This window comes from Capra hircus, chromosome 16, assembly GCF_001704415.2.
Source record: "Capra hircus breed San Clemente chromosome 16, ASM170441v1, whole genome shotgun sequence".
Classification (NCBI taxonomy): domain Eukaryota; kingdom Metazoa; phylum Chordata; class Mammalia; order Artiodactyla; family Bovidae; genus Capra; species Capra hircus.
The window spans coordinates 61,384,058-61,411,624 of record NC_030823.1 but is presented as its reverse complement, the minus strand read 5'-3'; the positions used below and the strand labels follow the sequence as shown (position 1 = coordinate 61,411,624).

The window sequence follows — 27,567 nt, the reverse complement described above, 5'->3', positions numbered from 1 at the left end:
GGACAGAGACTGGAGTATAACATGTACACAGATTTTAAGCATGAATATAAGCATAATGTACTATGGAAATGTGTGTGTGTTGTATATACAAATATGTGTATATATATGTATATGAACAGATGTGGATACTTGCTCCTTGGAAGGAATGCTATGACAAACCTAGACAGTGTATTAAAAAGCTGAGATATCACTTTGCCGAGCATGGTCCCTCTAGTCAAAGCTATGGCTTTTCCAGTAGTCATGTACAGATGTGAGAGTTGGACCATAAAGAAGGCTGAACACTGAAGAACTGATGCTTTAAAACTGTGTTGCTGGAGAAGACTCTTGAGAGTCTCTTGGACTTCAAGGAGATCAAAGTAGTCAATCCTAAAGGAAATCAATGCTGAATATTCACTGAAGGACTGATGCTGAAGCTGAAACTCCAATACCCTGGCCACCTGATGCAAAGAGCATATTCACTGGAAAAGACTCTGATGCCGGGAAAGATTGAAGGCAAAAGAAGGGGGTAGCAGAGGATGAGATGGTTAGATAGCATCACCAATGCAATCGACATGAATTTGAACAAATTCTGGGAGACAGTGAAGGACAGAGGAGCCTGGTGTACTGCAGTCTATGGGGTCACAAAGAGTTGGACATGACTTAGTGATTGAACAACCACATCAGAGTATTACAGGGTGAATCTACAGTAAGTTATTTAGATTATGGCAGAGGGCATCAGAGGGCAGACAAACTGAAGCCATAATCATAGAAAACTAGTCAATCTGAACACATGGACCACAGCCTTGTCTAACTCAATGAAACTAAGCCATGCCATCTGGGGCCATCCAAGACGGGCGGGTCATGGTGGAGTGATTTGACAGAATGGTCCACTGGAGAAGGGAATGGCAAACCACTTCAGTATTCTTGCCTTGAGAACCCCACAAACAATATGAAAAGGCAAAATGATAGGAAACTGAAAGAGGAACTCCCCAGGTCAGTAGGTGCCCAATATGCTGCTGGAGATCAGTGGAGAAATAACTACAGAAAGAATAAAGGGATGGAGTCAAAGCAAAAACAATACCCAGCTGTGGATGTGACTGGTGATAGAAGCAAGGTCCAATCCTGTAAAGAGCAATATTGCATAGGAACCTGGAATGTCAGGTCCATGAATCAAGGCAAATTGGAAGTGGTCAAACAGGAGATGGTAAGAATGAATGTTGACATTCTAGGAATCAGTGAACTAAAATGGACTGGAATGGGTGAATTTAACTCAGATGACCATTATATCTACCACTGTGGGCAGGAATTCCTTAGAAGAAATGGAGTAGCAATCATGGTCAACAAAAGAGTCTGAAATGCAGTACTTGGATGCAATCTCAAAAACAACAGAATGATCTCTGTTTGCTTCCAAGGCAAACCATTCAATATCATAGTAATCCAAGTCTATGCCCCAACCAGTAACGCTGAAGAAGCTGAAGTTGAACAGTTCTATGAAGACCTACAAGACCTTTTAGAACTAACATCCAAAAAAGATGTCCTTTTCATTATAGGGGACTGGAATGCAAAAGTAGGAAGTCAAGAAACACCTGGAGTAACAGGCAAATTTGGCAGTGGAATACAGAATGAAGCAGGGCAAAGGCTAATAGAGTTTTGCCAAGAGAATGCACGGGTCATAGCAAACACCCTCTTCCAACAACAGGAGAAGACTCTACACATGGACATCACCAGATGGTCAACACCAAAATCAGATTGATTATATTCTTTGCAGCCAAAGATGGAGAAGCTCTATACAGTCAGCAAAATCAAGACTGGGAGCGGACTGTGGCTCAGATCATGAACTCCTTATTGCTAAATTCAGACTTAAATTGAAGAAAGTAGGGAAAACCACTAGACCATTCAGGTATGACCTAAATCAAATCCGTTATGATTATACAGTGGAAGTGAGAAATAGATTTAAGGGACTATATCTGATAGACAGAGTGCCTGATGAACTATGGACAGAGTTTCGTGACACTGTACAGGAGACAGGGATCAAGACCATCCCCATGGAAAAGAAATGCAAAAGAGCAAAATGGCTGTCTTGGGAACCTTACAAATAGCTGTGAAAAGAAGAGAAGCGAAAACCCAAGGAGAAAAGGAAAGATAAAAGCATCTGAATGCAGAGTTCCAGAGAATAGCAAGGAGAGATAAGAAAGCCTTCCTCAGAGATCAATGCAAAGAAATAGAAGAAAACAACAGAATGGGAAAGACTAGAGATCTCTTCAAGAAAATTAGAGATACCAAGGGAACATTTCACGCAAAGATGGGCTCAATAAAGGACAGAAATGGTATGGACCTAATAGAAGCAGAAGATATTAAGAAGAGGTGGCAAGAATACACAGAAGAACTGTACAAAAAAGATCTTCATGACCAAGATAATCACGATGGTGTGATCACTCACCTAGAGCCAGACATCCTGGAATGTGAAGTCAAGTGGGCCTTAGAAAGCATCACTACGAACAAAGCTAGTGGAGGTGATGCAATTCCAGTTGAGCTATTTCAAATCCTGAAAGATGATGCTGTAAAAGTGCTGTACTCAATATGCCAGCAAATTTGGAAAACTCAGCAGTGGCCACAGGACTGGAAAAGGTCCGTTTTCATTCCAATCCCAAAGAAAGGCAATGCCAAAGAATGCTCAAACTACTGCACAATTGCACTCATCTCACACGCTAGTAAAGTAATGCTCAAAATTCTCCAAGCCAGGCTTCAGCAATACGTGAACTGTGAACTTCCAGATGTTCAAGCTGGTTTTAGGAAAGGCAGAGGAACCAGAGATTAAATTGCTAACATCCGCTGGATCATGGAAAAAGCAAGGGAGTTCCAGAAAAACATATATTTCTGCTTTATTGACTATGCCAAAGCTTTGACTGTGTGGATCACAACAAGCTGTGGAAAATTCTGAAAGAAATGGAAATAACAGACCACCGGAGCTGCCTCTTGAGAAACCTATATGTAGGTCAGGAAGCAACAGTTAGAACTGGACATGGAACAACAGACTGGTTCCAAATAGGAAAAGGAGTACATCAAGGCTGTATATTGTCACCCTGCTTATTTAACTTCTATGCAGATTACATCATGAGAAATGCTGGGCTGGAAGAAACACAAGCTGGAATCAAGATTGACGGGAGAAATATCAATAACCTCAGATATGCAGATGACACCACCCTTATGGCAGAAAGTGAAGAGGAACTGAAAAGCCTCTTGATGAAAGTGAAAGAGGAGAGTGAAAAAGCTGGCTTAAAGCTCAATATTCAGAAAACAAAGATCATGGCATCCGGTCCCATCACTTCATGGGAAATAGATGGGGAAACAGTGGAAACAGTGTCAGACTATTTTTTGGGGCTCCAAAATCACTGCAGATGGTGACTGCAGCCATGAAATTAAAAGACGCTTCCTCCTTGGAAGAAAAGTTATGACCAACCTAGATAGCATGTTGAAAAGCAGAAACATTACTTTGCCAACAAAGGTCCGTCTAGTCAAGGCTATGGTTTTTCCAGTGGTCATGTATGGATGTGAGAGTTGGCCTGTGAAGAAAGCTGAGTGCCAAAGAATTGATGCTTTTGAACTGTGGTGTTGGAGAAGACTCTTGAGAGTCCCTTGGACTGCAAGGAGATCCAACCAGTCCATCCTAAAGGAGATCAGTCCTGGGTGTTCATTGGAAGGACTGATGCTAAAGCTGAAATTCCAATACTTTGGCCACCTCATGCGAAGAGTTGACTCATTGGAAAAGACTCTGATGCTGGAGGGATTGGGGGCAGGAGGAGAAGGGGACAACCGAGGATGAGATGGCTAGATGGCATCACTGACTCGATGGACGTGAGTCTGAGTGAACTCTAGGAGTTGGTGATGGACAGGGAGGCCTGCTGTGCTGCGATTCATGGGGTCGCAAAGAGTCGGACACAACTGAGTGACTGAACTGACTGACTGACTGAGAGGAGGTAAGTTTTGTTTCATCAGCTAAGAATGTGGCCAACCAAGGATTTCATGCATGAAAAATCTTTCAACAGAGAGTGGAATCATTTTCACATTTAGCTGTAGTTTTTATCACCAAAAAGGTACGTAATGAATTCCCAGTCTAACTGTTCAAATTTCTCTATAAGGATGAGTCCATGTAAAACAGTGCCTTGCTTTGATGATTTATCTTGACTGTCCTCCTCACCGATTTCTCTATTTCTTTTCCCTTACCACTTTGACCCTGCCTCTTGGAGCTGACCTTTTTAGATATGATTACTCGCTTCCACAAGATATGACTTCACCACTCTATCCTCACCACACATCTTCAGACAATGACCCTCCCATCTTGGCCCAGGTCCTTAGAACTATCGATTCTAGTATATTCTCTGCTTGTTCAGATAAATAACAGAGCACATTAGAGCTTGATTTTTGAGATGGAACTGAATTTTAAACAATAAAAGAGACCTGGAGTCTTCTTTCCAAAGCATTACATCTCACAGTCAATCTCAATCCACAAATTGATCGACAAAGGCAATTTCACGGTATTAGTACCGATCATACTTCTTCCTTGTAGCTCAAATGGTAAAGAATCTGTCTGCAATGCAAGAGACCAGGGTTCAATCCCCAAGTCGGGAAGATCTTCTGAAGAAAGCAATGGTAATCCACTCTAGAAGTCTCGCCTAGAGAATCCCATGGATGGAGAAGCCTGGTGTGCTAAAGTTCTTGGGGTTGCAAAGAATCAGACACAACTGAGCAACTAATACACACACACACACACACACACACACACACACACACTTCTTCCTAACAGTACAACTTGGAATGGTGGGTAATATTCTAGAAAATAAAGATTACATGTGCAACATGGGAATACAAGCTCCATGAGGGGCAGGATTTTTCAGTTCCATCTAGGACAGTGGTACAGGGTAAGGGCTCCGTAAATATTTGCTGCCCTAATAACTAAATTCAGAAGAGCATTTTGTTGTGTTAGAGTGTATACATAAATCGCATGTTTCTGCTCTGAATAGAAGCTGAGCAGCAAAGATTTCACTGCAAGCACCCAACTCCATATGGGAAACAGTGCTGTTTGAAACCAGGAACAGTGGACTAAGGGTCAGAACACCACTCCCTTAGGTTTATGACACAGAGCATGTTGCCTGTTCACCTTTGAGCTCCAAGCTCCTTATTTGTAATTTAACAACCCACTCCCGAGGATTGCTATGAGAACTAAACAAATGTATACACATGAAATGCTTTCCAAATGAAGTGCTCTACAGTAAAAAAAAAAAAAAAAAAGAAAAGAAAAAGAAGGAAAGAAGAAGAACAACTGCTTTAGTCTTTTGTGTTTCCAACAGTTAGCTGCCCACAATTCCCATTGGGATGACAGCTTTATCCTTAAGTGACTGTTCCCTAAATATTTGCCACATATGATATAAATGGATTATTTTCCTCTCTATACAAATAGACCTTTTACGTTCATTTGAAAAAATAAATATGGCTAGAGGAAAATGGGCAAAGGACATGAGAAAATAGCTAAAAGAAAAAAAATCAATCAAAAAGAAAAAATGTTCAACATGTGACAATTTCATGTCTGTAACACCTCTGCAAAGTAAACAGCTCTTTGGAGCTTCTGCAGGGATCTCCCGTGCAAGCGATTATGCTCCAGGGTTTTAAGATCCTACCAGTCTCTTCCTTAGTCCTCTGCAATATTATTCTCTAGAAGGTCACAATGGGGTAAGGAATCCCCTAAGAGGGGCCTGGTGTTACTGGGTTTCCCTTCAATTCAGCAATTATGTATGGAGCACAAGAGCAGGGCACTGAGATGTTAAGAGAGGTCCAGCTATGTGGAAAGTCATCTCCAGCACTAGGAACAAAATCTGACAGGTGACAAGACATTCAGCACTCCAATACAAGGAGGACAGTGCACCCTGAGCAGGACACAGGAGGGCTCGGGCCCTTGTCAACTGTGTGGTCTTAGACAAGACTCTCAAACTCCCTCAGCCTCCCTTTCCTTATTTATTATAACATGGGACTAGCAACAGTGACTTATTCATGAGGCTGTTATAAAATCAGTCAAAATATTCAGCAGAATACCAAGAAGATAACAAACTTTCAATAAAAGTTAACTCTTTTCTTTAGCATTATTATTATTAAATGACATAACAAAATTGCATAACCTTATGATGAGTAATGCTTCCCTGGTGGTTCACTCGGTAAAGAATCCACCTGTAACGCGAGAGACCTGGGTTCAATTCCCTGGGTTGGGAAGATCCCCTGGAGGAAGGCATGGCAACCCACTCCAGTATTCTTGCCTGGAGAATCCCCATGGACAGAGGAGCCTGGCGGGCTACAGTCCGTGGGGTTGCAAAGAGTTGGACATGACTGAGCAACTAAGCACAGCACAGCACATAATGAGTAGCAGGTTCTAACGGACAGAAGCATAGTGTGACAGGAAAATATGGAAGAAAGATTTTAGTCCAAACTGCAATGGGAGTAGGGGTATGGATCTAGAAGGATCTCATGAAGGAAGTCAAAGCTGAAATAGGCCCTGAGGGAGGAGCAGGAATTTAACAAGAAAAGCTAACAGGGCAGGGCTCATTCCTGACCACAGGAGGAGAGAGCATTGCTAAGAAACTGCAAGAAGTATAGAGTTCAAGGCGACGGCCATGTGCGGAGGCACAGGGGTGTAACACAGTGGTCTGTCATTACCGTTTCCTCTAGGGAACAGGCTGCGGTGGATGGTCAGGCCTACCAGTGACATCTGAAGACATCCAAGTTCATGCTCAATAGGGCAACTGGATAAGTAAAAATGACTCTTTCCCAGTCCCAGCTACTGAGGTCTAAACCAAGATCTGGAGGGAAGAATTCTGCCACACAGAGCTAACGCTGATTAAATAGTTACTAGCTCCCAGGTACTAAACACTTAGCATGAATGATCAGGTTTAGTTTCCCCAACAATCCAGTATGGTGGATTCTAAAGTCCTCGTTTGCAATTGGGTAACTGAGGGTATAAAAATGTGCAGCTACTTGCCTAAGGTCATGCAGATGACAAGTGATGGATGTGAGATTCAAACCCATGTACACCGTACAGAGTCTGCATGTTACTACTAAGCAATCCCCCTTGTGTAGAGGAGATAGGTACTCTGGACAGGGAGCCAGAGGACTAGGTTCTAGTCAACATCTCTCCCTAAATAGCTGCGTATGACTTGAGGAAGCTGCTTCACTCTCTGGTCTGGTTTTCCCAGTTATAATATGAACAGCAGGAATAAACCACACTTATAGCCCCTTTTGCCTCAAATAATTTTTATCACACTGAAAGATATGACTCTGACAATTGATACATAAAACAGCGTCTTGGGAAAATGCAGATTCTTTCCACAACCTCTAATACTTTATACTGTACCCAAAGTATACGCAGTATACTTTACACTGTGTATAAAGCACTAGTGTGCAACTCAGCAGAGGACACATAGTTCCCTGCACTATCCAGTAGGTCCCTGTTGAAAGTGAAAGTAGCTCAGTCATGTGCGACTCTTTGCGACCCCATGGACTATACAGTCCATGGAATTCTCCAGGCCAGAATACTGGAATGGGTAGCCTTTCCCTTCTCCAGGGGATCTTCCCAACCCAGAGACTGAACCCAGGTCTCTCACCTTACAGGCGGATTCTTTACCAGCTAAGCCACAACAGAAGCCCAAGAATATTGGAGTGGGTGGCCTATACCTTCTCCAGGGGATCTTCCCGACCCAGGAATCAAACCAGGATCTTCTGCATTGCAGGCAGATTCTTTACCAACTGTGCTATGAGGGACGCCCCAGGTCCCTGTTGGTTATCTATTTTACACATAGTAGTGTGTATATGTTTGGAGAAGGAAATGGCAACCCACTCCAGTATTCTTGCCTGGAGAATTTTATGGAAAGAGGAGCCTGGCGGGCTGCACTCCATGTGGTTGCAAAGAGTCGGACACGACTGAGTGACTAACACACACAGTGTGTATATGCTAATTTCAGCCTCCTAATTTATCCCTTCCATAACCCCTATTTTCCCATTTTAACCTGAAGTTTATTTTCTGTTTACAAGTCTCTTTCGTTCTGAATTGCCACTAGGTGGCTAGGGAGAACAAAGGATGAAGAGGTTTGGGGGGAAAGAGTCAATACTATACAATAATCTGTAAGGGAAAAAAATCTGGAAAAGTCTATGCATATGTGTGTGTCCACACAACATAACTGAATCACTATGCTGTACACCTGAAACTACATGATACTGTAAATCAATTATACTTCAACAAAAAATTTAAAAAATGAAAAGAAAGAAATCTAGGGCCTTTCCTGGTGGCTCAGTGGTAAAGAATCGGCCTACCAATGCAGGAAACACAGGTTCAGTTCCTGATCTGGGAACATCCCACATGCCAAGGAACATCAAACCGAGGCACCATAACTATTAAGCCTGTGCGCTAGAGCCTGGGAGCTGCAGCTACAGGGCCCACGTGGCACAACTATCGCACTGGGTTGTCCTAGAGCTTGTGCCCTGCAACAAGAGAGGCCATCACAGAGGCCATTGCGATGAGGAGCCCGCACACTGCAACCAGAGTAGCCCCAGCTCACCACAATGAGACAAAAGCCCACGCAGCAGCGAAGACCCAAGTACAACCAAAAAAAGCAGTCCAAGAGACTTCCCTCTGATTTCCACCCCCAGTACACTCAGACACACTCATACAGTCACCAAGTCACGCAGATCCCATCCCACCACCATCTCCTGGATCTGCTCCACGTCTCCATCACTACCCCACTGCACTCTCTGCTGCCTCACTGTTTCACTGCTTCTTTCAATTGTCACTCCAGAGATGCCTCTCTGTCTCCAATCTCACTCCTCCAGGGCACTCACCTTCAAATGCAAACTGGTTGTCCTCCTTGCCTAAAGCTTGAGAACCAACCCCGCATCATGAGCTCCAGGGGTCAGGTCGGAACTCAGGTTTAGCTTAGTCCATAGGAGGAGCCCTTCACAATGAGCCTCTCGGCTCTAGTTTCACCTCCTCTACATCCCCCTCGACATGTTTCACTATAGAGTCTCAGAACAGCCTCTAACACGTTCCTGGCAGCCAACCTGATGGAAAGCTCTTCTCCCTTCTTCTGGCTGGCCATTACTCAATCTTCAAAGAGTGTGTCAGTCTCACCTTCTTCAAGGGGCCCTGCCTGATCCTGGCCCCCATCGAATATAAATATTCACCCTATGCTATCTCTCTACATAGACTACAAGCTCCTTGAGGACAGCAGCTCTCTGTCCCTCTCTGATCTCATTCCCAGCCCTGAGCAGCAAGAGATGTGGAGCAAGCACCCAGGAACTGCTTGCTGAGTTTCTCCCAGTGATTCCAGGGTCAGAATCCCGGAAGGAGAATTACCTTGTGGTTCATGCACACGTGCATCTTAGCCAGTCTCCTTTGATGTCAGCTTGCCTCTGGACATGACACACAGGCCAAACTAATACCCACCAACTCCACAGATGAGCAGTTGTGTGCTCCTCTGGACCACTAAGCTGGACAAGAATAACTTCCTTCCTAAGACCACCAGCTATTCCTATCTCAAGTCAGGCCTGAGAAATATTTCGGTGCCAACTCCTAACATGCAGAGGGAAGCAATGGCAGGTGACTCAGGAGATCCAAGTTTTAATACTGAAGATACATTCTTTAGCCTCTTTCTTGTGGATAGGACCTAGGTCCTATTCACGTTTGTACACTCAACAATGCATCGCAAGATAGTAGGTGCCCAAAATATATGACATATGAATCAAACTTTTGATAGGGCCAGAATTCTGGATCTAATGAATTTAGACACCATTACATGTAATTTTGAATGATTTCCTTAACTAATCTACAATCTTTTTATTTTATTCATCTTTGTAATCTCAGTGTCTGAGATTTCCTTCTGGAGAAGGAAATGGCAATGCACTCCAGTATTCTTGCCTGGAAAATCCCATGAACCGAGGAGCCTGGTAGACTATAGTCCATGGGGTTGCAAAGACTCGGACATGGTTGAGCAACTTCACTTCACTTTAACCCTCAGTGTCTAGGACAGTGTCTTAAGCATAGTAGCCATACAATCAGCTTTTGTTTAATTGTCCTGAACTTGCCAAAGCTATCCAGCAAATGAGTTGGTGGCAAGACAAACTTCACCAGTTATCTAGTGACAGTTATCTCACCAGAAACAAGAGCCACTCCACTCACTCAAGAGATGCAACCAGAAGAATCCCTCCTCTTATACAGAGAGTCCACCACTTCCCACCAGACCTGAGGGTAAAAGAACCTAGACAGTGGGTCTTAGCATCTTCTGTCTTGTATGTCAGTCAGTTCAGTCTCTCAGCCATGTCCAACTCTTTGTGACCCCATGGACTGCAGCACACCAGGCTTCCCTGACCATCACCAACTACTGGAGCCTACTCAAACTCATGTCCATCGCACAGGTGATGTCATCCAACCATCTCATCCTCTGTCACCCCCTTCTCCTCCTGCCTTCAGTCTTTCCCAGCATCGGAGTCTTTTTCAGTGAGTCAGTTCTTTGCATCAGGTGGCCAAAGTATTGGAGTTTCATCTTTAGCATCAGTTTTTCCAATGAATATTCAGGACCGATTTCCTTTAGGATTGATTGGTTGGATCTCCTTGCAGTCCATGGGACTTTGTACATACAAGGGACTTTCTATGTACCAGATCACATTGTGTGTGTGAAGACTAGTGTGTGTGAATAAGTATGTGCATCAATGTATGGACAGCTTAGAACTGGCACCAACATCTGTATGGTCAGGATGATATTCTAGGTTAACCATTGGCTGGCTTTCTCTAGTTATGCCATGTTGGGAGCCCATATTCCTGGATATGGGCCACATGGTGTAGGTGTATCAGAACAAGTCTCTAACTACAGGTGGGAAATTACAACCTCTGACCATACCTCTGCCAGTAACTAGTTGGGGCTCAGAACCTCTAAACCCTCTTCTTTCCATCTGTAAATAAACAGAGTATCTATCTACTGCACATAGCTGTTACAAGGAACAAATAAGAGCCCGGAAGCAAAGGTGCTCTGAAAACTATGCCATACTTTACACACACGCTCTCTGTATATGTCTGTGTCAGCAGCTCCTGGCTTGGCTATCCCTGCCCTGGTTTGGAGACAGCACGATGCCTCCCCCAAGACTCTCTCCCTCTCTCCAGAAAGCCTGGGAGCAGAGGGTAGAGGTGATGGGATAAGGGTCACTTTCTGTTTGCATGAGCCTTCTGCCCTGTCACCCCTGACTGCACCTCAGGACATGCTTCTGCAGCTCTGGTTCGTTTCCATGGAGACAGGAAGCTCTGCTTCTCTTCAAGCCTAAGCTAATGGTTTTCATCAAATCCCATTTCCTCTGAGACAAGTAAAAATGCGACAAAGCTTCTATCCACAGTTCCTGTTTAAATACACTGAGACTCTCAAACATGCCTCTGAGCCCTCTACCCACCTAGGCCTGTACCTCTAGGATGGGTGCCACAGTCGCTTTCACACCTGGCGGACCATGAGCACTCGTGTGGGCTACCTGCCCTCCCTTACCAGACTCTTATCATTTGCCCAACAGGGGCTCCTCCTTCCATAGCTCTATTTCTGCTTTAGGAAGCCTCGGGGCCTAACATTAAATTGCCTGCAGGTCATGGGGAACATATGCCCCAGAGATAAAACCTTCAGAGCTTCTCCCTGGTTTATACATGCAACTCCCAACCAACCCCTTACTCCAAGCAGAACACCTACATCCCCATTCAGGGCCATGTGAGAACCAGACAAAGCAAGAGAGAGAACCCACACCCCCACCATTCTGTACATAGAACTAGCTGCTGCTGAACTGTCTGCAGACACACCAGTGAAACCACATAGGTGTTGAGCATAAGAAGAAGAAAAAGAAACCAGGACAGAACTATTCCAGCTCCAGCCCATAAGGCCCCTATTGTTAACACTCTTTTAAATGTCAGCATTTCTTCACACTAGCTGTTCCCAGCTGCTGCTGTCACTTCCTAACCTTTTCCAGAAGTGCTAAGGAGGCACGTGCCATGCTACTTCTGTTTCATCTCCCAACCTGAGGAGGCCGCCTTCCGGTCAGAGAGGAGCTCACAGTCTCACAGTGGGCTCGAGCCCAGTATCATAGGCTGCTACTTGGATGATAGCCGCCTACACCTAACAGTGAGAGAAAATGAGAATCAATATTATCAGAGGGGTAAGAGCTGACGGCTACTCCACGCCACACCTAGGCCTCAGCCTGGGAGAGGGATATTGCTATCCCATTTCATAGGGGAGGAAACAGGCCCAGAGTAACTTGTCCAAATGCACAGCACTGATAAGCAGCAGGGTTAGGATTTCACCCGTGGAAGAAAAAACCATGACAAACCTAGACCACACGTTTAAAAGCAGAGATACCACTTTGCCAACAAAGGTCCACAGAGTCAAAGCTATGATTTTTCCAGTAGCCATGTATGGATGTGAGAGCTGGACCATAAAGAAGGCTGAGCACCAAAGAACCAGTGCTTTCAAACTGCAGCGGCGGAGATGACTCTTGAGAATCCCTTGGACAGCAAGGGAGATCAAACCAGTCAACCCTAAAAGAAATCAACCCTGAATATTCGTTGCAAGGACTGAGGCTGAAGCTCCAATACTTTGGCCACCTGATGCAAAGAGCTAACTCACTGGAAAAGACCTTGATGCTGGGAAAGATTGAGGGCAGGAGGAAAAGGAGATGACAGAGGATGAGATGGTTGGATAACATCATCGACTCCATGGACATGAGTTTGAGCAAAGTCTGGGAGATGGTGAAGGACAGGGAAGTCTGGCGTGCCGCAGTCCATGGGGCTGCAGAGTTGGACACGACTTAGTAACTGAACAACATGACTGTCAGATGCCAAAGGTCGCACTTCTCCCAACCTACCATGCTTTCCCACCAGGATAAATATGTAGAATTCAAAGAGGCAATTCCAAACTAGAGCTAGTACATCAGAGCAGACACAGTCAGACACAGGACTATCTTTCAGCGCCAGCGTCCTGTCCCTTTCCAGCTCTGTCAAGACACATTCTCAACCCATACTGGAACTTTACCTGGAACATCACTGACTTGTTATTCAGAAGTGAGAATCTGACTTGAATTTTTCCAACTGAAACAGGGACACACTTAGGAAAAAAGTAAGGACAAAATGTAGCAGATAAGATTATACAAATGGGAGATTATCTTGTATCCTCAGTAGAAATACAAGAAGAAAGAAGTCTGTGGTCAGACCCATCCTGGGCAGCCATTGAAATAGAGCAGCTGAGCTGCAGCTACAGCATATGTGGAGACAATTACCTATGGAGCATAAAGGATGTCAATGAATGCTCACTGAATGAGCACCTACTTAAGAGATCCCGTTACATCTGTGACTCTCCACTCCAGACACACACTATCAAGGGCTCCTTCACACTGTCTCCTGTTTTTCCTTCATAACCATTTCACAAGTCACCCAAGGCTCTTAGTACTACAGAGGCGACTAATACATCAGAGTTTTCTCTTTATCTTCCTGCATCTGGTCTCTCCCCAGGCCAATCCTCTGCCTGTGGAAGAGAGATTGGTCTCTTTCTCAGGTCAATGTCTTATACACACCTTTTGCCCTATATTTCGTGGGTGTGTGCAATCATTATAAAATTTAATTTCTATTTTTCTCAAAGTTATGCATGTTGGGCTTTAAGGTCAAATATTTTTTAAAGCTTATAGTGAAAAAACAGCAGTCCACAGCCTCACCCTTTCTCACCCCTGAATCTGACTGCCCATAGGCAACCACTTGTAATTCGTTTACCTGCTTCTTCTAGTACTCATTTCCAATTTTCTAAATATTATACAACTGCTATTTCTTAATCTTTCAGTTTTAGGTATTGCTTAAGCACTTTCCCACTGTGGAACTTAAGATTTTAGTTTCTGACATTCCCTTCTCCTTCCCCGTACTTATTCTCTCCTATGCTCTCAAGGCAACCATAGCACCATAGGGGCTGTCTCGAAATCCAGTGTGAACAATGCACATCTGACTGACAGTTGAGCTGTATGGAGTACCTACTTTGCTTGTATTCCTTTGGTGATAACACTTCTGTATTCTGTGGAATTCATTGCTTAGACTGATGTATATGTGTGCTAATACATACAAATATCTATATATTCACATATATATAGTTTTGGAAAAAACATTAAACTCTTCTAACTATACTAATACACATTGGGAATTATTAATTCCATTTTTTCTTAAAGATATCATTTCTACAGCCTTCTGTCATTCTACTCAAGTCTGAACTTGGTGTTCCCTAGACTGTCGGACAGTTAGCATCCTAGATGTCCCTTCCTCATCATCCTGGAAAACTGTCTTCCTCTCTAATTAATCTCTTTTTTCCATAAGTTGCATGTCCTTCTCCCTCCTCAATGAATTCCTTATTTTTAGTGACTCGCATTCTCCAGGAGTTTCTTCAGAAAGAGTGTCTCAAAATATTGCAATTTCATCCTCACAAATAATTGCTAGTTTCACTAGGTATGGAATTCTATCTTGGAAATTTTTTTCCTTCAGAAAGTTTTAGGAGGTTTTCTATTGGTTCCTAACTTTCAATATCATTGAGAAGTCCAAAGCCATTCTAACTCCAGATTCTGTATAGATAAAATTCATGCCCTTAATAATCACCAGAAGCTTACAGAATATTATCTTACTCAGATGCTCTGAAATGTCATGATTTATCTTGGTGTGGTCTTTTCTCTTTCATTGTGTTGAGTTGTCAGTGGGCATTTTTCTTATTAATTCATCTGTTCTCAGTTATCTCCATACCCACCTCCATTTCCTTGCCATATAAATAACTGTTACTCTATATTCAGTGTACACATTTTAATGAATTTTTACAAACTGTGTACATTTTTTTATTTATGTAGATGATACTATACTGTTTCCATCTCGTTTTCACTAAACTCTGCTTTCAATGTGTACATGGTCTTTGTTGCTCCTAACTGCCACATAATATGTCATGGCCTACATCCAAGAGATAGCCAACTGCTCTGTTAGTTATGGGTACCCAGATTTTTGCTAAGTCTGCACTATAAAAACCTAATGTTATAAAGAATATCTTTGCACATGTATCAACAGATCTTTTAAAGTTGGCAATGTGAGTTTACTAGTTCTAAGAACATTTTTCTTATTTTTCTTTCTTAATTTTTTTATCCATTTCCTTGTTTTCTTCATGGAATTTTTATTAGTTCAATGTTGAAACAAATCTTTGATTTTCTTATTTTTGTTCTACTTTCTGTGTGATTTCAACTTTATAGTCCTACCATTTACTATTTATTATATTTTTATACTTTTTACATTAATTCATTGTACATTAATATAAATTTTACATTAATTATTTTACATTAATTTCCAAATGCTCTTAACTGCTAAGTGTTCTTTTTCATAGCAATCTACTGTCTTGTGGATAATCTCTTCTATCTCTGCTGATATCAATTATGCTTTAAAAAAATTACCTTCTGCTCCCTTCATTATTCATATTCCCTCAAACTCCTTCTACCTATTTTTTACTTTGATTTGTCTTTGTGTTGGACCTTTTCTTTGAATGCTGATGACCCCTAACTGTTCATATTTAAGATCAAGGTACAAAAGGCTTGTTGGAAGCTCCTATGAATGGCTGGGGCTTATAGAATGGTTTGCGGTGGGGGGAGTGTAATGGTGACTGATACTTGCCTCTCCCAAAGATGTATCCACATCCTAATTCCTGGAATCTGTGAATGCTCCCTTATTTGGAAAAAGGTAATGTAATTAAGGATCTTGAGATGAAGAGGTCATCCTGGATCATCCAGATGACACTAAATCCAACAACAAGTGTCCTTATAAGAGACAGACAGAAGGAGATTTTAGACAGAATAGGAGGCAATGCAGCCACAGAGGCAGAGACTGGAGTGATATAGTCACAAGCCTAGGAATGCCTGGGGCCAACAGAGGCTGGAAGAAGGAGGAAAGAAATTCTCCCCTAGATCCCTTGGAGGTAGCATCACCCTGCCAGATTTTGGCCCTCTAGCCTCCAGAACTATGAGACAATTTCTCACACTTTTAAACTGCCTGGTTTGTGATAATTGTTGGGGTGGCCACAGGAAACTAGTGAGTGAACCTCACCAAAAGTGATGGGTCAGACCATTTTTCTGATCACCGTCAAATATCAGGATACAGAGGTCTTTTCTCTTCAGATGGATGGTTTTCCACAGAGGGCTGCTGTGAAACCCTCTCCCCTTCCTTCCCCAGACTGCTACAGTTCTGAGAGCCAAGCAGCAGAACTGGGCTGGAAACGTGACATTCAGTTTGTGGACTTTCATATAATACTCCTGTTTTCACTACAAGAGATCAACCCCATTCTAATATTAAACTCTGTTTAAACATGGTGGATTGAACCAAGTTGGTCATCTCCTGTGTGTCCACAAATCCAAGCTTTTCTGATTCATCCCTGACAGAGAGGAAATCGTCTAACTAGGGTGGCGTGGGGTTGGTTGGGGCAGGTACCTGTGAACATTGTTTGGTTGAGGGGAGGACATATCTAAATGTTCCTTACAAGGATTTATGAAAAATCTTGTTTTAACATCCCTCATAACCCAGCTTTACATGATGCTTCCATTCCTGACCCTTTCTTGGCTCTCATTTTTTTTATTGGCATTCCTCATTGTAGTTAATGGAGCCTCAGCTTTCATGCCACTAGATTAGTTATCATTTACTCTCCGTCTTCAAACATTTTGTTGGCAGCTCTCATTTGTTTTCATACCCTCTCCTATTCTCTCTGTCACTGTGTCCTTCTCAAAATTTATTTCCTGTTTGTGGATGTACAAGAGATAGCCAACTTGGTTCAATCCACCATGCTTAAACAGAAGCATCACTTTATATAAATTTCCATTTCAAGAACGTTTGCCATTCAGACAAGAAATTATGTTTGGTTTTGCTCAGAAAATAGAAGACCCTCTTTGACCCTGTTTTTGCCCTTCTATTTTCTCCTTTCAATTCCCAAAGTGAAATTTCCACTCAGGTTAAATTAAGTCACATCATAGTCTTCTCACTCTCCATAACAAATTCCATTTTTTCATGTTGGCTTATGGGGTGGTGCTCCCCTTTCTGGAATATTCACTCCCATGTATTCTATTTTAATCTATTACATATTTTTCATCCAAAGCAAAATCCCAATCCTTTATGAAACCATTCCTGATAACTTCAGACTATATAGATTTGTCCCTTCCCCAGACAAATGAACTATATCTTATATTAGCCAGTAAACAAAGTCCTGCTCCCTAACTGTTTCAAGTGTTGGTGTTGTCTTTTCAGCAAAACACAAGTTTTTTAAGGGCAAAAACTATGCCTTAAACTTTATGTGCTCCTTGTAATGCTTATCATGGCATTGAACACTGAATGTTTGTTAACTGATGTACAGTAATTCATGCCACAAATATGAAATTTGATGTCCAATACAAGATAGAGTAACAACCTTTTGAGGATAAAGCCTGCATCTTATTAAACATTATATGCCTAACAACCAGCACAGCATTTGACAAAAATGGTCTCTCTTGAATGATGGAATGAAAGGATGGGTAAATGGACTCTCACTACATATCATGTTCAATGTTGTACCAATTTAAGATTTTTAATTCCTAAGAATACTAAAGATGATTAAAATGACTGTACTCCAAGCATCTGGGGCAGCTTTTGGCCCAAAGGGGCTGCTCAGTAAATGAGGGTTGCATGAACGAATTTGCAAGAAGTCCAGAGCATTAGTTTACAGTCAGAAAGAAGAGAAGAGAGAAACATCTGGCTTACCCGGAAAGCACTCCCAGGACGAGGTTGAGAACAAAAAAGGATCCAATGATGATGAGGGGGATGAAGTACAGCCAATTCCAGGTGGCTCCTAAGGCATCATTGGTCTGAAAGAAAGAAAAATGGTTCTTTAGTATTATACTTCATCAAAACCATCTGCCAGGTGAAGGCCTCCATTCCTGCAGCTTCACATGTAGGGTTATGCAACAAGCACAGTGCAAAGCAGATAAACGTTGCATTGCTTCACTCCTGATTTGATGTGACTGTAGATTAACTCATTCTCCCATGTATACTGTGCAGGGCACCATGTCACCCTGACACAACATGCATTTGAATGGTCTAATATCCTCACCCAATGGATAACAGTCCAGAAAGGTCAAATATTTTTCTAAGATCACACAAATAATCACTAGTGTTTTAGTGTTTGGTGATGTGGGTTCTAAGCCTTTCTACTCTAAATTAGGCAAATTCTCAAAAGACAGAGGCAAGGTACATCCATCGTTTTAGTCCAGGGATTCTGGTAAAGACCTTGACAGGTTGCTTGGGAGAGATGAGTGTTATCCACGTCCTGCTCAGCTCCTGACCCTGGGCTCTGGCTTCCTTTCTTCCATCACATCATGGTCCAACAGTACACAGTTAGACCAGGCCAGGCCCTGGGAAGGCTCTGGAAAACCAAGGAATAAATCTAGATATGAAAAGGGATCCCTTGTTCTCTCTGTAATGCTAACACATCATGAACTAAAACCCACATGGAAATCTACATTCTGGATTCTAATACCACAAGTGTGATGCCAGGCCTCTGAATGGTAGGGGTTGAGGGAGGATCATACCACGTGGCTCAGTCAACTCCCCCTCTCCCCCCCCCCCCAAAAAAAATCAACTCTTGGTAGGATTTTTCATTAAGCACCTTGAAACAGTTTTGGAACATTTTGAAAGTCCCATCTAATGCTTGGATCTCTCAATTAAACTTTCCCTTGACTCTCTCTCCCCATGATATCAACCCCAAATCTTCCTAATTGGTCCACCTGAACTACATTTTGCATACACAGGGCTTTGAAATCCCTCCCAATCCCATCCTACTCTCTCACACACGAACTTTTAATTCTTGTTTGAAAATCAACAGTTTCTGGAAAGATATTTTATTCCCAATTCACTGGAGAAACAAGGCCAGGCCATCCAAATCAAATGTCATGCCCAAAATTCACACACTAAATTAGCAAAACGAAGAATTTCTATGGCAAAGTGTTTCTTGTCCCTGTTGTATCTTTTTCTCCCTCTCACTTTGCCAACATATTTTGATTCATCATCTTCCTGCTTCCCATGTACTTCTATGACATTCTTCTTGTTTTTCCCCCAAATTATCTCATTTTCCTTCTGCTTCCCAATGAAATAAGTCAGCCTATAACATACAGCCTCCCACTGATCATGGCAACTATCACTGCACAATAGATTTTTCCATTAAAAAAACAGCTTCTAAAGCAATCTCCTTCACCAAACTTGTCTCTTTGTCTTGCCCCTACACTATTGAGAGAGGTATGTTTGCAAATGAAGCAGAATAAGAGTTAAAAACAAATACCTTCTGAAGTGAATGAACAAAAGCAGAGACCTGCCAATTTCAGAATATAAGAGCCAGTGTTTTGGTTCAACAGGTCTGGTGAGTCAAATGCAAACAAAGAAGATGAGGGCCAGACCTTAGAGGAAACCGCTCCCGGTATCAGAAGGAAGATGAAGATGCAAAAGAACTAGATGCCAAGGGCTACAGGGGGTTTGGCTACAGGACATCAGTTCAATTCAGTTACTCAGCTGTGTCCAACTCTTTGCGGCCCCATGGACTGCAGCACGCCGGGCCTCCCTGTCCATCACCAACTCCCAGAGTTTATTCAAACTCATGTCCATTGAGTCGGTGATGCCATCCAAACATCTCATCCCTTGCCATCCCCTTCTCCTCCCACCTTCAATCTTTCCCAGCATCAGGGTCTTTTCAAATGAGTCAGTTCTTCACATCAGGTGGCCAAAGTATTGGAGTTTCAGCTTCAGCATCAGTCCTTCCAATGAATATTCAGGACTGATTTCCTTTAGGATGGACCGGTAGGATCTCCTTGCAGTCCAAGGGACTCTCAAGAGTCTTCTTCAATACCATAGTTCAAAAGCATCGATTTTTCAGTGCTAAGCTTTCTTTATAGTCCAACTCTCACATCTATACATGACTACTGGAAAAACCATAGCTTTGACTAGATGGTCCTTTGTTGGCAAAGTAATATCTCTGCTTTTTAATATGCTGTCTAGGTTGGTCATAACTTTTCTTCCAAGGAGCAAGTGTCTTTTCAGCAACTCTGTGGCTTAGACAGTCACCCCCACCCTTAGCACTCTTTGGCAGCAAGAACTCAGTCTGCTCCCAGTACCCTAATCAGGGCTCAAGTGCCAATAAGCATTAGTTGGTGTGAGCAAGAGCAATGATGAAATTGTGGCTTTTAAGCTCTCTTTGGTCCCAGGAGTGACTGTGCTATGTCTTGAGGATGGGGAGAGCAATTTCCGTTGGGTGACTATTTGCCAAAGATGCTGCAGAGTGAAGAATAATTTCCAAACTGTGGTCTTCTTATTGCTAGTGATCTGTAAGATGCTCACATGTTGAGGAAAATGAGATTCTAGAATCAAAGAAACTCAGGAAACACAGCAGATTTTAGTTTTGCATTATCCTGTGAGAAGACCCACCCCAAAGAAATAGTATTCAAGTTGCTTCCTTCATCATTTCATATGCATTCTTGATTACAAACCTCTTTTTCAACAGAAACCTATTAACATATCAGAAAACACAGCCCATGAAATACAGGGATAGAAGGACTCCCCTTCACAGGCCCAGAGTCTGGGATATGCTTTCTAACTCTTCTCTAAAATACTCAGTGTGTTGTGAGAATGTTTTGCTTTTGCTTTAACCTACATTAAGGCAAGAGCCTTCACTGTCCACTCATTTCTGTACCTGGCACCTGACAAAGTATTTGGCACAATAGATGCTCAGCCAATCAGTAAATGACCACGATTTGAGTAAAATGATTCTCAGGTTTAAAATATGCCCAAAATAAATTTATTCTGATATTCCCCCCAAGTTTTATCTGAATTTGAAAAAGTCATCCACCATGGTATTGGAGCCTGTGGGATGAGAAGAAGAGGAGAAAGGAAACAGAAGGAGAAAACTAATATCTGGGAGGACCCCGGCACCATGCCCTAGGGGGTTATTAAGGCTGACTGACAGCTTAAAAGGTTCTTCTGGAGAAAGCAGCCTGACAGCTCCCCTAGATTATTCACAAACCTTTTAATAGACCCGCTGCACCCTAACTACACCTTCCTCCTCTCCCTCCTGTTTCCTCTTAGCTCCTCCCCTCCCATCCTTCCTCTCCAGGTGGCCTCACAATTTCACCTCCCGTGCTTGTCAGCGAATCAATGACAGGTCCACTAGGGCAAGGGAACAAACCTCAGCAGGAAGTGGGCAAGCTTGGGACTTCACGCCTTCCTCCTCCAAAATGGCAAGGTTCTTTCTGATGCTAATTAGAGTTTCAATCTCTTTCTGATTCATCATTATTACAACCCTTAAAATTGTCCAGTGTAGGAGAGACAACTACTGCAGTATCTTTTGAGACGGAAGAAGAGAAAAGCACTCGACAACTCTGAAGGCAGCAAGTGCCCTGACCCCATATGAGGGGGGAGTCAGGAGTGCCAAGCAGAAAGTCACCAGTTCAGCTCCAGAGTTGTGACTGCGCTCCCTCTCGGGGTGGATGTGCCTATCTGTGGCACAGCAGGCGGTGGGAGAGCAGAGGGGCTGCCTAAGTGAGAGGAAGCATCTCCCCTTCCCTTCTCTCCCTCCAATACCCACCTCCCCCACCCGCTCAGCTTCTGTGATCCCAAGCACCTTGGGTGTGGGAGCATCACTTCATTCTCCCTACCAATTCTTCCCTCAGGGACAGAAGAGTCACCCTAAGTACTCCATGCAAGACTGAGAGAAAGAAGACCTTTCCTAACATAGTCCACTGATTTCTGGTTCCAGGAGAGTCTCACGGTGGAATCTTCCCTGCCCAGCCTAGTATTGTGGAGCAGCTAAAGTATAAACCAGCCCCTCCTTGCAAAGAAGGCTTGACAGTGCATTCCAGCCTCCTCCTTCCCCACCATTCATGGAACACCTACTCTGTGGCAAGCAGTACCGAAGAGAGCTTTTCTTTGGAGCAGTGTCCTCTTATTTAAGATGCTGAGTCTCCTCCCACTGTCCCAGTCAAGCCCCTAGACTCGACAGGCTGGCTGGCCTCCACCTCTCTCACCTCCCAATTCCCTGAGTGACACACACACGCACACGTGTGCAGGGCGGGGGTGAGTACAGACAGAGAAAACACTGGGGGTGGCGGCCCACCTGCACAGGGAGCACTCAGCGGGTAGCAGGCCCGACAGTGGGGATATGTTCCTCTGGGAACCTGCCTGACTGGGGGTGGCGAGCCCACCCACTCCCTGGGCAAACAGGCACACATGGCAATTATCACATTAATCTCCGGGGGATGGGGGAGATGGTGGAGGGCAGAGGTGGGAGGAGCCGGATTGGAGAGAAAGATGGGGATGGGATGGCAGGAGGCAGGGGGTCCTATGGTTTTCCTGGCGCAAGGCTGAAGGCAGTGCTAGCCTCTGTAGTTGGAAGCAGGTCTCTATCAGGGTTCCACAGGGCTCTGTGGAAAACAGGCAGAAGAGCCTCCTCTTGGATGGCCACGCCTTTCACAGAGCAGCTTCTACCAGGGAGGCTGAATGACATATGGCTGCAGAATTGGGAGGTTAATGAGTTGGGACTGGGAAAATATGAGGGTTTTTTCAGGGGGAAAAAGGGTCCTTCGGGAGGGGAAAAAAAAAAAAGGTCTCTCGGATACACCTGCTTCCCAGGCTGGAGGCGCCAGCAGGCAAGCTCCCGCCTGGCCCCCATCAGGGTTTCTCGGCCAGTGCGTCACTAGTATCTTGGGCTGGATGATTCAAGGCTGGGTTGGGGAGGAGGAGGCTGTCCTGTTCACTGTATTTGCAGGATCCCTGGTTTCTACCTATTAGATGCCAACAACATTTTTCCCAGTGTGACAACACAAAGTGTCTCCAGAACTGCCCAACATCCCGGCAGGGGTGGGGGGCAAAAATGGCTTGCTATTGAGAACTACTGGCTTAGAGACTCTGGTCTCAAAGACAACTTTGGGATTACCAACTGAACTCAAGTCAAGGAATGGCTGGAGCAGTGGTCCTGGGCTGTCAAAGAAGCCAGGCCATTCATCTCAGGAAAAACATCTGTCCAAGGGGACTTCCCTGGTGGTCTAGTGGTGAAGACGCCACACTTCCACTGCAGGGAGCACAGGTTCGATCCCTTGTCAGCAAACTAAGATCTTGCATGCCACGTGGTGAGGCGAAAAAAAAAAAAAAAAGTCCAAGGGCTCTGCTGACCACTCCAGGGAGAGAAAATTCAGAGAGGGCAAGAGTGGAGTAAAGGAAAGGGGCAGAGACCAAAGACAATTCCACAATTCCACCTTCCCTGATGGTACAATACCTGGGCACCCAGCACTGCCCAGCTTGCTGGCCTCCCCTGGGCCCACACTTCATTTCAGCACCAAGTGAACACCTCCTTTTCATCCTGAGAGACTTGAAGTCCACGTCTCAGTGCCAGAAGTCATGTGTTGTATGACAAATGTGTGGACCATGTATTAATACTGGGGGACAGATATTCTCCTAGATACTGGGGATAAGTGATGGACAGAACACTCCCAGGTCCTGCTCCACATGAAGTAGTATAATGGGGAGACCCCCATTAATTAAGTGAGCTCACATGGCCTGTTTGACTTTAAACTGAGGGGAGGGTGATGAAGGACCACTCACAGGAGCTGACCTGCAGGTGCATCTGATCTGGTTCAGGAAGTCAGCAAAGGATCTGCTGAAGCTTTCAGAGTAAAGCGTCACATGAGTCTAAGAAACTACCTTGGCAATCGCAACAGAGGTTAGAAAGGCAGAGGAAAGGTTTATCATGGAGGAGAAAGGGAGAGGAGGAAAAGGTTTAAATTAAGAAGTGCTCACAGTCATAAAAAACAAGCTTATGCTTACCAAAGGGGAAAGGGGGATAGTGGGATAAATTAGAAGCTTGAGATTACCATATGCATGTTACTATATGCAAAATAATATGTAAAATAGATAACTGACAGGGACCTACTATATAGCAAAGGCAACTCTATTCAATGTTTTGTGATAACCTGTAAGGGAAAAGAATCTTAAAAAGAATGGATAGATGTGTGTGTGTGTGTATGTGTGTGTGTAACTGAACTGCTGTGCACCTAAAGCTAACATGTTGTAAATCAGCTACACTTCAATTAAAAAAAAAAAAAAAGATTAAGAAGTGCCAAGAGGTAGGGGACACAAGAGAAGAAAAATGAGGGCAGAGAAGGAACACTGACACCGAACTCCTGCCTCTTTGCAGTAGCAGCCCCCAGGCACCTGAGTGGATGTTGTACTGAAACATTCATAAATCATAAGGGCACCACCCTTAGTGGATTTTTTCAAAGTGTATGTAACTGTGCAGCCAGCATCCAGATAAAACCAGGCTTCCCTCACATCCCTTCCTAGGAACCATCTCCTCCTCAAATGTAATGTTCTCCTGACTTCTATACCCATCAATTACGCTGGCCTAATTAAGAAATCACATCTCACATTTCACTCAATGTCCTGAGCCATCCACATTCCCTCACTGCTCAGGGACTTACACTCGGAAGAACCCTCTCCCTGCTGAGCTCTCACCGGCCTGGATGTGGCAGAGTCTGTGCTGTCCCCAGTGGTCTCCTTTAGAGCAGGTGGGCCAGCACCCCCAGCAGCTCTGAGTTTTGGCTGCTAATGGCTCATACCTGGATCCTCCTGAGAAGTTGGCCCCCAACTGACAGACCCTCCTAATCTGGGAGTTTATGCCTATCCATGGGGGCCGTGACCTGGAACCAACAGCTAGCTCACTGATGTGGGGGTGTCACAAGCCCAGCCCTTCCCCTCTGCGTGGGACAGCCTCCATGGTGCAGTTCACTCCGGAGCTGCCTTGGGGATCAGACTCAGGTTAAAACGTGTACAACCACATCTCTGTTTAGTATTTTCTCCTACCTATTCACCTTTCCTCCTATCAGTTCGGGCTTCCCCCGCAAGCAGTCCATCAGTAAAATCATTGCCACAAAAATCTCTGTCCCAGAGACAGTTTATAGGGAATCTGATTTAAGGCATTAAATCGTTATCTCATCAGAGTTTGACCAACCTCACAAAGCAGTAACACTGCCCCTGAGCCACCCAGATGGACAGTAGATGATGTTTCTAAAGGCATAGCCACTGCCCTTTGACCACAGTCACATTTTAGGGAAGGAAGTATGATGTACAGCGTACCCTATGACCACTAAGCAAGGTAAGGCCTGTGGATCACATGTACCAGGAATTCTAGCCACCATCTAAGTAGATTACAGGAACACACTACCCAATCCATCATTTGGTAGAGGAGGAAACTAACTAAGGTCTGGACAAGCAAAGTAACGGGGCCACAATCTAGAGCCACAGGGAGTCAACTTCTTGAGGATGCTCGACTGTCCATTATCTCACTTGGTCTCTTAATAGCAATCCTACCCACTCTATCACCACCTTCTAGGGCAGAGCCACAATAAAGAAGAAAGCCAACGCTAGGGTCTGGCAGCCAGAAGGTAAGAGCTATCTCTCTCAGACCCCAGGCAAGAAAGCAGAGTCGGGGGAGCAGGTGGAAAGAATGAGGACAGAGAGCCTGAGTGAAATACAGCCACCTGCTGTCACCCAGCAAGGAGGCGGAAACTGTCAGTCCTTGAGGCAAAGCATTTCATTATGTCTCAGACCCCTGAGTGTATTTAATAAATGTGCTAAGTCTCCCCACACAGACAAGCTCCAAAGGCAGCATCTGGCTTAGCCAGGAGCCTTAGATAAGTAATCAAGGCTTTCCATGCATTCTGGTCCTTTTCAGACCCCCAGATTTGATGGCCAGTGGCCACTTTTTCCTCTTGCCTGGACTTTCAGCAACTGTCACTGAGGATTCAGCAGGACCTTAACCCAAGTGCAGAAGTACCTCCAGGGGGACTTCCTATTGGGCATTTCACCACTTATTCTTCCTCTTCTCTGACCAGTGGCCCCAGGAGGAGAGCCAGAAAAATCCACTCTCCCACCCGTGTTCACAGGCAGCAGCACGATGCCATCAAGGCCAGCCTCGGGAGCTCTGCTTAGCATCACCAACCAGCAAGCACTGCCCTACCTTGGACGTGGGTGGCGATCACCACTGGGGCTGGACAGACAGGTATGGATGTCTTTGTGAAAATCCATCCACACGCCTGGGAAGAGGATGCAAGTAAATGTCAAAGTGAGGGTGGATGAGCAGTACTGCATCTGACCAGGAAGGCTGCCATGACCTTGTCCACGCAAGTGAGCACCTTCACACCCACACAGCTCGGGGCCGGCTGTGCTGAAGAACGCTTCGGTAAATCCTAACAATTCCAATACCATTGTTATGTGAAGTTTGTTGTCTCCTCCCTTTCTGATCACTGGCCCAAAAGCCCAAAATGGAGATAACAGATCTATTCAACATCTTGTATTGTTGAAGCCGGGATTGGGTTCCACAGGGGCTCAATATTCTATTCTTTCTACTTGTGTGTATGCACAAATTTTTCTATAATAAAGAGTTTTTACATTTTCTCCAAATAAAACTGTATAGGTTATTTATACGGTTCAGGGTCATACATGGGGTTTTAGAGAACCTTTGTGGCCAAACACTGGAAAATGGTAACAGTGATGGTAACCGGGCAGGGGTAGAAATGAGTGATTTAATTTTAAAATATTTTTATCCTTTTCTATACTTTGCAGCTTTTTCTGCAGTAACTAGTGGGTTTTGCTTTGTTTTCATGGTCAGAGAAAACAGAGAGAGTACTGTAGGGAAACAGCCAGAGAGAAGGGAAGGTCCTCCTGCCAGGCAACTGCAGCAGAGTGCCGGGGAGGTCAGCTTCCCTGGGGTCACTGGGAGCTGGACAGTTGGTTGAGATGCTGCTCACCTCTGGGAAAAGGTGAGTATGCTGTTCTGATGCTGCCATATGTACGATGGCCAAGTTGGCCACTCAGAGAGAAAATGAACGAGGATACTTCTAGGACTTCCCTTGTGGTCCAGTGGTTAAGACTCTGAGCATCCAGTGCAGGGGGTACAGGGATCGATCCCTGGTTGGGAAGCTATGATCCCACATGCTGCAGCACAGCCAAAAATAAACAGATGAATAAAGAGCTTGTTTCTTATGATGATCAGCTAACACACATCACCTTCTACCCAGTCTACACGGCTGGTTGGCCAGAGACTGAACGTATTCTTGCAAGAAACTCAAGCACCAGAAAGAGCTCAGAGAACGAGAGAAGACATGAGTCTCAGCAGACCCTCCCTTTAAAGCCCAGGGACAAAGGTTGCATGAAGCTTGACAGACCCTCTGCACTGTGAGAGTTTTGTGTAGCTTAGAAAGACTCATGACACAGGGCAACAGGTCTTCAACCAATCCCTGGCTGGTTCTCTGATCTATCCCACAGTCCTCAGAGGTCAATCCTACTGGTTACGATCATTTGCTGCATTTCCATGAGTCCCCTGTCCCCTCCAGTTAAACATCTCTATTTCCCATTCGTCTAACATGAATTCTGTACCTTTCATCATCTTGAAGTTTAGAAGGAAGAACAACATCTTGTAT

The 27,567-nt window shown here is 44.2% G+C and overlaps 1 protein-coding gene across 5 annotated transcripts in view; it reads right to left on the bottom strand.

Moving 5' to 3' along the window:
- The window catches only part of LOC102184834 (voltage-dependent R-type calcium channel subunit alpha-1E), a 338,694-nt gene that overhangs the window by 145,668 nt on the left and 165,459 nt on the right, over positions 1-27,567 (bottom strand). For all 5 annotated transcript variants that reach the window (XM_018060682.1, XM_018060683.1, XM_018060684.1 and 2 more), the window contains one exon: positions 17,816-17,919. In XM_018060682.1, the coding sequence (XP_017916171.1) occupies positions 17,816-17,919 (104 nt within the window). The remainder of the gene's footprint in view (positions 1-17,815; positions 17,920-27,567) is intronic.